General features: G+C 33.8%; 2 protein-coding genes across 2 annotated transcripts; one reads left to right on the top strand and one right to left on the bottom strand.

The window, feature by feature from the left end:
- Nucleotides 1-50: 50 nt before the first annotated feature.
- HELRODRAFT_62284 (hypothetical protein) lies at nt 51-5788 on the top strand (the record flags this gene model as incomplete). Its single annotated transcript, XM_009011291.1, has 14 exons — nt 51-142; nt 334-560; nt 680-755; nt 1133-1267; nt 1754-1835; nt 2044-2115; nt 2520-2608; nt 3160-3319; nt 3696-3829; nt 4163-4303; nt 4698-4818; nt 5011-5115; nt 5233-5333; nt 5620-5788. Coding segments are annotated over 14 exons (1704 nt in total), but the record flags the coding sequence as incomplete, so codon positions are not given.
- Nucleotides 5789-9698: 3910 nt separating this feature from the next.
- HELRODRAFT_187992 (hypothetical protein) lies at nt 9699-11486 on the bottom strand (the record flags this gene model as incomplete). The annotated part of the gene is made up of 3 exons (XM_009011290.1): nt 9699-9762; nt 9787-10591; nt 11205-11486. The coding sequence occupies 2 exons, from the start codon at nt 11484-11486 to the stop codon at nt 10454-10456; spliced, it is 420 nt and encodes a 139-aa protein (XP_009009538.1). The 3' UTR covers nt 9699-9762; nt 9787-10453.
- Between the last annotated feature and the right edge of the window lie 788 nt (nt 11487-12274).

The raw sequence follows: 12274 nt of genomic DNA, 5'->3' as shown, positions 1-12274 counted from the left end.
AATCGTCACGACGAAACAAACGATATTGCGCACATCCCTGAAACAGAGTGGAGATGCGTCTGGACCCCTCCGGTCGGCCATATTATGTGGATCACAACACCAAGACGACATCTTGGGACAGACCTACTCCACTACCTCCTGGGTTAGTTATGGATGAATGGATGGATGGATGGATGGATGGATGGATGGATGGATGGATGGATGGACGGACGAACGGATGGATGGATGGATGGATGGATGGATGGATGGATGGATGGATGGATGGATGGATGGATGGATGGATAAACAAACTCATAAACATGCAAACACATGAACGCGCGTACAAACGAACAGTTGGGAAATGCGCTTGGACGAACACGGCCGGCCATACTACGTGGACCACAACACGAGAACGACGACTTGGCAGAAGCCAAGTGAGGACATGATGAATCACTTGCAACAGTATCAGATATGGAGGCAGAACAGACCCATGAACCAACTGGCCGATCGCTTCCTCTTCCCCACAACGCACCCCCAAACTCCTTGTGATGATCCACTGGGCCCTCTGCCCGAGGGATGGGGTGAGTTTTTTAGTCATTCATTCTTTCATTCATCCGTCCATCCGTCCGTTCATTCATTCGTTCATTCACTCACTCATTCAAAATCATCATCATCATTGTCACCGTCATAATCACCACAGAGAAAAGAGTTGATCCAAATAACCGAGCTTATTTCATTGATCATCGGACGAAGACAACCCAATGGGAGGATCCAAGGTTGGTTCTTGCCATGATACCGCTGATGATGTCACAATGATGATGTCAGTGATGATGTCAGTGATGATGTCACAGTGATGATCTCACAATGATCATGTCAAAATGATCATGTCACATGAATTAGTTATAATAATAATAATGATGATGATGATTATGACAAAGCTATAATGTCATGTAGTATTAACAACATGATAAGGATGATGACGATGTCATGATTATGATGTTATGATGTGATAACAATAATAACAGTAATGGTTATAACGTGATAAAGATAGTTACGATATTTATGATAATGAGACGTCATGATAAAAATTGTGATACGGTGCGATGTATGTGGTGATATGGTGATATGATGATATGATGATATTTCCCAACAGGACTTTTGAAGAAGATCCTCTACCCGAAGGCTGGGAGATACGATACACGAATGAGGGCGTTCGATATTTTGTCGACCACAATAGCAAGTCGACAACCTTCCAAGATCCCCGCGGCCCATCGGCCCTTAGTAAAGGGTCAGTTTAAATTGTCGTTGATCGGTTGGCTGGTCGGTTCGCATTGTTGTTGGTTGGTTTACATTGTTGATGGTTGGTTTACATTGTTGTCGGTTGGTTTTCATTGTTGTTGGTGTTTGCTGACTGTGAGGCTTGCTTTCCTTTCGCGTTATTGTTGATGCTACCGATATTATGTTTAGAGTCGGATTGTTGGTTACAATGTTTTAATTTTGTTGTAATACTGCAAAGTGTTGTTTGTTGAAATGATTATTGTAATTGCTATTGTTGCAACAAAAATAGCCATAATAGAGATAAATTTGGTACCTTGCTGTAGATCGTCATCACTTTTTTCTTGATGGTGATGACGATCACGTCTTTTAATAATTATGATGATGATAATGATGATGATGATGTTTCTTAGTAACGGCGATGATGATGATGATATTATTGATGATGATGTTTCATGACGACGACGATGATGACGACGATGACATCTCGTCAATTCAGACCGAGGGGTCGGTTCGGAGTGCCCTTACAATACGAACGAAGTTTCCGGTGGAAGCTTAGCCAGTTCAGGATCCTCTGTCAAGTCAGTAGTAGTCATTTCAGTCTGTAATGCTACAAACTATTGCAATGTTCTATTGTTAAGCATCTATGAATTGTAAATACTGGTAAAATATTTATTACAATAATGTTAGCATATAGTATCTTATCATGCGAAATGGTAATTATTACAATAATGCTAGTTTATAATATTGAATCATATGAAATGATATATATCTTAAAATAATTTGCAGAGCAACAATCCGCAAGGTCACGTGAAGATAAATGTAACGAGGGAGAACTTGTTTGAGGACTCTTTCCAGCAGGTCTGCTTCCGTTTTTTTGGTTTTGTTTACTTGCGTGTGCGCGTATGTGTGTGCGCGTGTTTTTGCATGGTATTGTCTGTGTTTTTGTATAAATGTTTTATCTGTGTGTGGTTGTATTTCTTTATTTAAATGTGCTTCATGCATACTCTGTTTGTGACATTTTCGCATGTGTTTGTGCATGTAGGCTGGTGTGTGTATGTGCGAGTTTTAATCTTGCCATTCATCTACCTGTGTGGTTGCCGCATTAAGATGAGTCGATGTGATTTTTATACGATTGTCCTGTGTGTTTATCGTTTGTTGTAACATTATTTGCAATGCAACATTATTCAGTAGTAAAACACCATCATTATCATTTATCATCACTGCACAATGATGACGAGGATCATCATTATAACCGTTATCAGATTATGAGACTTCAGCCAATGGACTTGAGACGCCGGTTGTTCATTGTAATCAAGGGTGAGGAGGGCTTGGACTATGGGGGCATTGCCAGGTATTTGTTGTCGTTTTCCTGCTGCTTCAGTGGAATTCATTGTTGAGTGATATTCCTAATGTCTGTTTCTCTCTCTCTCTCTCTCTCTCTCTCTCTCTCTCTTTCTTTCTCTCTCTCTCTTTCTCTTTCTTCATACACCATGGGACATGTGACATTCTGTATCTCACGTGTTTTCTTATACCATTGTTTGTTTTTCTTCGTTTATTTTTTAATTTAATTTATGTTATACAAAAACCAGAACATTCAAGTTAAGATCTCGTTTCTTCATTATCATCATTTAGTATAATAATTACTCTTCCAATAAATCTACTTTTTCTCACTTTTGTCCTTGTCTTTATAACTTTTTTCCAACTTGTCTTTTTTTTATCTGAGTCCGTCACAAACATTAAGACAGATCTCCAAACGTATCTTTTCATCAAGTTCATTGAGGATCGTTCGATGTAGAATTCTATGTCATTGATTGATTGATATATCCATTCTTTATTGTTGTACATGTGTACTTGTTTGTTTGATTTTCTATAGTTAACCACTTTTCCTTCCTCTTCACCAAGGGAGTGGTTCTTCCAAGTGTCACACGATGTCCTCAACCCTATGTACTGCTTGTTCCAGTACGCCAACAACAACAACTATGGTCTCCAGATCAATCCTGCTTCATACATCAACCCCGACCATCTCATGTACTTCAAGTTCATCGGACGATTCATTGCTATGGTTGGTTGGTTGGTTGGTTGGTTGGTTGGTTGGTTGGTTGGTTGGCTGGTTGGTTGGTTGGTTGATTGGCTGATGTACTGTTATTTATAGTTTGTTTGCTTAAATCGCTAAAAAAACTGTACAGCTAAATTGTGTCACTGTTTAAATTTAATTTAATTAATTTAACTTATTTTTAGATAAGCTTATGCTTCTTTAGTGAGCTAATACGTTAAAATGAGTTAACTTTTCACAAATTGGAATGAGTTAAATCAAATTTATAGCTGAATGTAGAATTGTGGCTAACAAGAAAAATTTGACATCACAATAAACATCTAACAAACAATAAATATCCACCACAACAATGGCAACATTGATTTATTTAACAACAACGACGCAGGCTCTGTACCATGGCAAATTTATAGACAGTGGATTCACGATGCCCTTCTACAAGAGAATGCTCAACAAAAGTCTGACAATCAACGACATTGAGACGGTAGATCCTGAATTCTTCAACTCTCTCGTCTGGGTCAGGTTAGTGCAAGTGAGGTTGTTAAGTTGGAAGACTGGAGGTGAATGTTCTCTTGATTGCTTTGTCATTGGAGTGGGTTATGTTGTTTTCGTTGTGAAGGGTTCGCTTGGAGGCAGCGAGTTTGAAGGAATGAAGGAAGTTTATAAATTGCAATGTCATAATCTGATGCATCAACATTAACTAGCTTAATGAAACAAAAACACGAGTGATCGATGTTATCAAAAAACCCAACATTATCAAGTTATATGAACTGTAATAACTAAAATTTGTATTAGTTTTTAAAGAACATTAGAAACTAAATTGACAGTAATAACAAACAACATCAACAACAACAGAGATAACGACATCGATGAATGCGACATAGAACTCTACTTTGTTTCTGACTACGAGATTTTAGGCAAGATTGAGGAGCACGAGCTGGTTCCAGGTGGCTCCAAAATCAAAGTGACCGATGCTAACAAGAAGGAATACATCGAGTGAGTCACGTGATCGATCATGTCTTATGACATGATGACATCTCGTCTTGATTTCACATGAATCATGTTCATAATTAGATAAACTTTTTTATTTTTTCAATTATTTAAAAACAACATTATATGCCAGGCGCGTGTACGTATTTGATTTGCTGATTATTATATTATTGAATATCATCTGATCAATAAGCACAGACCTCCCTGTCCACATGCACCATCTCTTTATTACATTTCAACTTTCTATAGCGCAATCTGCTCCTTTTTTTAGCGTACTGCCGATTTGAACAAGCCAATGCAAAGGTGTCTCTGCTAGTTGTACATACAAGTGTACACACAAAAAAATATAAGTACATACAAATGTACAAGATACAACCAATATATACAAACAACGAAACAGGGCCATGACAAAATGGCTGTTCTCGCGTGGCGTGGTGGAACAGATGAAGGCTTTCCTCGATGGATTCAATGAAATCGTTCCACTTACCTGGTTGCAGTACTTTGACGAGAGAGAACTCGAGGTTAGAAGGAGGGAGAGAGAGAGAGAGAAAGAGAGAGAAAGTTTCTCTGTGTATGTGCGTGTGCGTGTTTGTTTGTTCATAGCTAGACACTTTTTTTGGCTTAAATGGTCACCTTCATCATCATCACATTATCATGATCTCTAATCACCATCATCACCAACATCATCGTCACCACACCACACCATCTGACAGCTGATGTTGTGTGGCATGCAAGAGATAGATGTAAACGATTGGGAACTGCACAGCATATACAGGCACTACAATAAATCCTCCAGACAAGTTCAGTGGTTCTGGAAGGTGAGAATATGTTACTTGTTATTATTTTATTACTACTACTTTTATTGTCGTTGTTGTTATTAATTATTATATTTATTATGTTTATAGTTATTATTATAAACAACACCTCCACTCTAGTTTGTGAGAGAGCTGGACAACGAGAAGAGAATGAGACTATTACAGTTTGTGACTGGAACCTGCAGGCTACCTGTAGGAGGATTTGCAGAGCTCATGGGTCGGTTGGCTGGTTCATTGATTGGTCGGTTGGTTGGTTGGTTGCCGGTTGGTTGATTGGTCGGTTGGTTGACTGTTTGGCTGGTTGTTTTATTGATTAATTGATCGGTTAGCCATTTTATTGAATGGTTTGTTCGTTGAATAATTGTTTTTAAGTAATGGTTAGTAAGTTATTATTAGCTATCACGCATAACGTTCATCTTTTTTCTATCCCCCCCCCCCCCCCCCACACACACACAGACACACATTCACAACATTCTTATTCTCTCTATCCATCCGACACACAGGAAGTAACGGTCCACAGCAGTTCTGCATTGAGAAGGTTGGCAAGGATTCCTGGTTGCCAAGATCACACACCTGCTTCAATCGACTGGACCTTCCCCCGTACAAAAGTTACGAGCAACTTGTCGAGAAATTAAACTATGCCATTGAGGAAACTGAAGGATTCGGACAGGAGTGATTGAATGATTTGTTGATTGATTGATTGATTTATTTATTGATTGATTAGTTGATTGATTGGTTAATTGATTAGTTGATTGAGTGATTAAGTAATTGATTGATTGATTGATTGATTGATTGATTGATTGATTGATTGATTGATTGATTGATTGATTGATTGATTGATTGATTGATTGATTGATTGATTGATTGGTTGATTGGTTGGTTGGTTGGTTGGTTGATTGATTGTTTGTCTGAAGTTGATGTTATGATATCAAAGGAGAGAGAGTGAGAAAAGGAGAGAGAGTGAGAGGTTTACTTGTATGCTGGCTGTTGGTTTATCATCATCATCAATTTAACAGGGTCATTCTGGACTTGATTGATTTTTTGGCTGGTTGTTTGGTTGATGGTTTAATTGATTACTTGATTGATTTGTGTGATCGATCGATTGATTGATTGATTGATTGATTGATTGATTGATTGATTGATTGATTGATTGATTGATTGATTGATTGATTGATTCCATCTTCAATTATATCATCACAATAAACAGAACTCACACACCGATTTTTTAATAATTCCATTAATTGATTGATTGATTGATTAATTAATTGATTAATTAGTTAATTATCATACGTAATTGAGTGACATTGAAAATTGTAATGTTATCTCGTTAATCCACTGTTATACACGAATACCGGTGGGTTACTGTTACCAAAAAAAATTATACAGTAAGTATTTGTAGCATTACTTATTCTAGTTTTGCTATAAACTACAATTTTTGTTATAATGATAGTAATTTAAGAGCGTCAGTATAATCCAGTATTTTTGTTGGCTTATTTTTGTTGTTGAAATTTAATTAATTTAATAATAATAATTGTAATTGTTATTATTATTGTTGTTAATTTTATTATTATTATTATTATTTTTGTTGTTGTTGTTATTATTATTATTAGAATAATCCATAAAGCTTGTATAGCATTTGCGATAGAATCTTCACGACCGAAAAACGACAAAAATAATTGAAATTTTGATTAATAAATTAGTTAATAAATAAATAAATGAATTTACAGAACGATTTTATTATTTATTATTTTATTTTACAAAAATGTATCTATTATGTGTGGAAACTTCATAATTTAGTGTGGATATTGTGTGTTTATTTAATGGACACACACACCACACACACATATATATCTATATAGCGTTATTATGTTATATAATATATTGAATTTCATGTTATATACTATTGTAGTAGTTGAACTTTTGGATAAGAGTATTTTTACTATTAACATTTCTAGTAGTTGCTATCTCAGAAATTAATAAATAATTAAAATGGTAAATTTAATTACTACTACTATTACTAACACCACAACTACTTCTACTACTACTATTACTACTACTACTACCACAACAACTACTACTACCACTACTACTACTACAACAGAAACTACTACCACTACTACTTACAGCTTATACTATTACTACTGCTTCTAATACTATTGTATATTAATAACATTACTATTACTACTACTACTAATAATAATAATAATAATATTATTTTTGGTTACTGATTCCACAAATTATGAAATGTAATGGCGTTTTATTCAATTTTCCTTGATGTGTGTATGAATTTCATTCTTAATTAGACAATAATTCATTTATTGGACATTCACAACTATATATGTATATATATTTGTATGTATGCACACAATTCTATATGAGTGTGTATGTATGTGTGTGAATGTGCGCGCGCGCGTGTGTATTTGACAGTGTGTGTGCATGTGTGTGTGATGAAATTTTTCTGCAACTTATGTAAATTAATTTAAATGAAATTTTTTAACGATGATATATATACAAATTATAGCGCCGTATACTTTAGAAAACATTTGCACATATCTTAATTACTTTTTATTATTCATTAATTAGAAGAGTTAATTAATTGATTAATTAATTGGTTAATTTATTGGTTAATTGGTATTGTGCGTCAAGATGAAAATGAATAAATAAAATTTATAGTGGGCAAACTTTTTGAAATAATTCCGACGACGACATTGCAGTTTTCATTTATTTTTCACGCCCAGTCAAATCGTATATCACCCACACAAAATCGCACTCACGTACATGTGTATGTTTATACTACATACACGTACATATATTTGTGTGTGTCCGTGTAAGTGTGGTGTCTGTGCGCGCGTGTATACACATTTCGAGAAGCATTCGTTAGAATTTGATAATTAGTTAATTTTCAACAAACAGCTGGCGATGATTTCTCTGTATAATTAGTTGGAGGCGACACTTGCTTGCTTTCATATCATTTAAAGTAAGAAATTGTGAGCGTGCGTTTGTGTACGTGTGTGTGTGTGTGTAAATTATGGAAGGATTGAACCAAAAAGGAAATTGATTAAATAATGATTTATATGAAACATTTGACATTGAATGTACAATTGAATGTACATTTGCATGTATACAATTTTTTCAACTATGGATTATCGATTTGTAAAAAACACACATACAGACACACACACACACACATATATATTTATATATGTGTGCGTGTGTGTATAAATTAACACAACACAAAAATTTGATGTTATTCATTTATAATTATATTTTGTTTGCCAACCGTTGATGAAATTAAAATGAGTGAACATTTATAATCAATGGACTTTTGTGATTTTTTTTAGAACAAATAAAATTGTGATCCCACTACATGTGTAAATGCGATGATGATGACGTTGATGGTAATAGTGTTAGTTATGAAAGTGATTATGATTACACTGATAGCGAAGAAGAAGAAGATGATGATGACGACGATAATGGTAATGAAACTAATTATGATGATTAACAGTTCTAGATGGTAAAAACAATAATGATGATGATAATAACGATAACGATGATAGTGATAAGGTGATGATAATGATATGAGATGATGATGATGCGGTGATTTTTTGCTCTATTTTTTTATTTATTTATCGACTTATTTTTTAGTCTTCAGTGTGACTATACTTCATACTTTACATAACAATAATGAATATTATAGTTAATAATTGTAGTTTAATTAGTTATTTAATTAATTAATTAAATACATATATCAATTATATTTAATTGAATGGTTAACTTTGTTATTATTATTGAACACTTTAAAAGTTTTTCCTTAAATTTTTGTACGTATTTTAATTTTCAATTTTTTTATGAATTGTTTCTTAAATGCAATTATTACATTAAAATTAAATTATTACACACATGTATATATATATATATAATATAATATTCATATTCGAATTTATTTATTTGTTATTGAATGGTGAAAATAATTTTTTTCATATAAAAAACTTCAATGAACGTCTTCCTGTGCTCACTTCATTGAAATGTTCGTGCAAAGCAAATTGTGGCCGGAAGTCATTTTGGCCGGAAGTCCAATTAAATGGGATTTACGAATAAATTAATTAATCAAAAAAGCACTCTTGTCAGATTGGGATTACAATGCAACTAATTCCAGGTGGTTGCTGACGATCATCATAATTGTTACAGCGATGACATTAGCAATTTTAATGTTGTTGTTATCACCAACAACGTCATCTTTTGAATCACGGAAGTTTAAGTTATGGATCGTTTACAGATGACGTCACCGTTCTAAAGCGGGTTCTAAAGACATCTGACGATTGTGATTGGTGGAGGCAGACAAACATTCGACGAACTCGTAACTTGTGCATAAATATATGTACAAATTAATGCATCCTTTGCTTTTTGTGATATGTTGATGTTGATTAGTTGAGCGTGTGAACGTTTGAGATCTGTTTGCATTTGAACCTGGCAACCGCGGAATAACACTGCAAGACGTAAGGCCTTTATTACCCATATCAATTCATGTATCTTTTCGATACGTTGTCATGAATACAAGCTGTAATGAATTTTCATGAACGGTTTGCAAAAGTATGAGTTAAACATTTTTATTTTCAATTGAAACATCAACAAAATTACAAAAAGTAGTTACGTAATTATTTAGAAACATACTAAAATATTTTGCGATAAATGTAACTGATATAAACTGATTAGCAGATACGCATGTGTTTTATTTACAATTAGTGGAAAATAAGTAATTGTAAGTAATTACAAACATTACCCATTCATTACAAATAACTTAAATAAAAATAATCTTTGAGGTGATTGGTGGTGATAATGTGATGACGATGAAATGATAAAGATGACGACGAAGGTAATGTTAATGAAGCACAAAATTGACAATGATCGAGATTTCATTTGTCACCAGTGGACACAACAACATGTCATGTATGAATGAAAAGTTGAGAGCTCTCACTGAATAACATTTCATCCTTATTATGCAACATATTATGAATATGCACAATTCGGCTCTTTACAATGCGCTGATACTGCATGAATTATGTCGATAATGAAGTGCGCAATGTTATATGAAAATAAAACATTACAACTAGCATTAAGGAATAATAATTTCGCGGTATTAATAATTATACAGTTGGTCGGTTGAGGTCATTGAGTATAAACGTTCATGAATTTTGCTATATTAAATGCTCTTACCTTTATGTACGCGCATTTTTACCGTTAATTATTAGTGTGTGAGTGTGTGAGTCAGTTTGTGTGTGTGCGTGTGTGTACGTGTACAAAAACAAATTATAATACTTTAGTAATTTTTTCTAAACAGCTTTTATTGTAGTTGTAGAAGACATTTTTTATCATCCTCTTCAAAATCTATCTTCTCTTCTTTACACGTGACCTCGAAAATTGACGGTTTGACGTCTTGGGTGATCGAGTGATGAACTTTTTCACGCTTCCCTATCAAAATCTTCAACAAATATTTTTCACAAATTATTAATTTATTGACTGATTTAATTAATTATTTATAGATTTTTCGACAATTTGAAATACGCTGACATGATTATGATGAGATTGAATATTTCAAACGTTGCCGATGATCTAAAAATGAGTAGGCCTACTGGTTAAAAACGCTGTGTAAAAAGGGATAGACAGCAATTTAAACAACTTTTTATCAACGCATACTTTTACTTTTTCCGTTTTCATTCTAATGGGACAACTATTGAGTTCGTTGTCAGTTCGTAAAAAGTCAGTTTCAAAAGTTTTCATTTACAAATGTTTTTAGATGTCATTGCAAATTGATTTTATAAAATATAAACATTTTTAAAAATCAAAAATAAAATTAGATTTAACATGCGGAAAGCAACAGCTTGGAAAACGTTACTGAATCAAAATTAAATGTTGGAATAGAACAGTCTTAATTTATACAAAAATTTTGATAAGTTCTTAAATAATATGCAAAACAAATTTACCCACAAACCCGCACACACATAAACATACATACACACACAGATTTAATTTTAAACAGACACACACACACACACAAACACGCAAAAACACAGGAAACATTCGAACATACAAACCTTCAACAAGTAAGCTGTAATTTTTCTATGCCCCCTAAAGACAGACAGGTGCAGGGGCGTCCACCCCTCTTTGTTCTTTCTTCGTGGATTTGCCCCGTGCTCCACAAGTAGGCGTACTAATTTGAGATTTCCGCTGGAACTGCAGTGATGTAAGGGTGTCTGACCGTCTCTGCAGTATCGGTTGAGATCGAGGAAGGTGTGCCGTTCTGTGAGGATGGACTGAATTCTCGGGAAGTCTTGCATCAGGAGAGCATCGGAGAATGTTTTGTAGATTGGAGTCATTATGTGAGTGTGTTTGTGTGTGTGTGTGTCTATATGTGTGTGTGTATGTGTGTGCTTGCGTTTTTTTGTGGTAGAGGTTAAAAAGTTTGTTTGTATGTCCGAATGTGTTCAGAAAGTTGCTTTTTTTCCAAGAATAAAAAAGTGTTTGTCACTTTATATGAAGCCAACTGTTAGATTTTACAAGACAAAATAAAAATATATTCAAGTTTTGAAACCAAATGTTTTACAAAAAATTTTATAAGGATCCTACAATTATTAGCAACTAAAACGATAAACTGAGAACTGTTCCAAAACTTCGTCTAGCAGGCCTCGCTAACTCTTTATATAGGCACTCACTCACTGCACTGCCAGTCCGATGTGCGCTACATGAATATAATATATATAGAATGTATATATTATTATAGAATATAATTAGAAAAGAATTCTTCACTATGTATATATTATATATAAATATATTATATATATTATATATTTATATATGTGTATATATATATATATATATATATATATATATATATATATATATGTACATATATGATATCGACATGTGAATAAGCGCTATACAATCTACAGCATGCAACAAATTACATATAAAAACGCAAATATATATCAAATGTATATATAAATATATATATATCGATATAATATAATAACATATATATATGTGTGTGTGTGATTTATAAATATCTAACGCAATATACCTTAAGTATGCCATTTAAGCTAAAGAATAACTGTCATGATTAACGTGTGTGTGGTGTGTGTTTGTGTGCCTGTGGGTACAAAAATAA

This window comes from Helobdella robusta (assembly GCF_000326865.2).
Source record: "Helobdella robusta unplaced genomic scaffold HELROscaffold_1, whole genome shotgun sequence".
Lineage (NCBI taxonomy): Eukaryota > Metazoa > Annelida > Clitellata > Rhynchobdellida > Glossiphoniidae > Helobdella > Helobdella robusta.
Note: the sequence above shows the minus strand (reverse complement) of the source record. Positions and strands in the feature narration are given on the sequence as shown.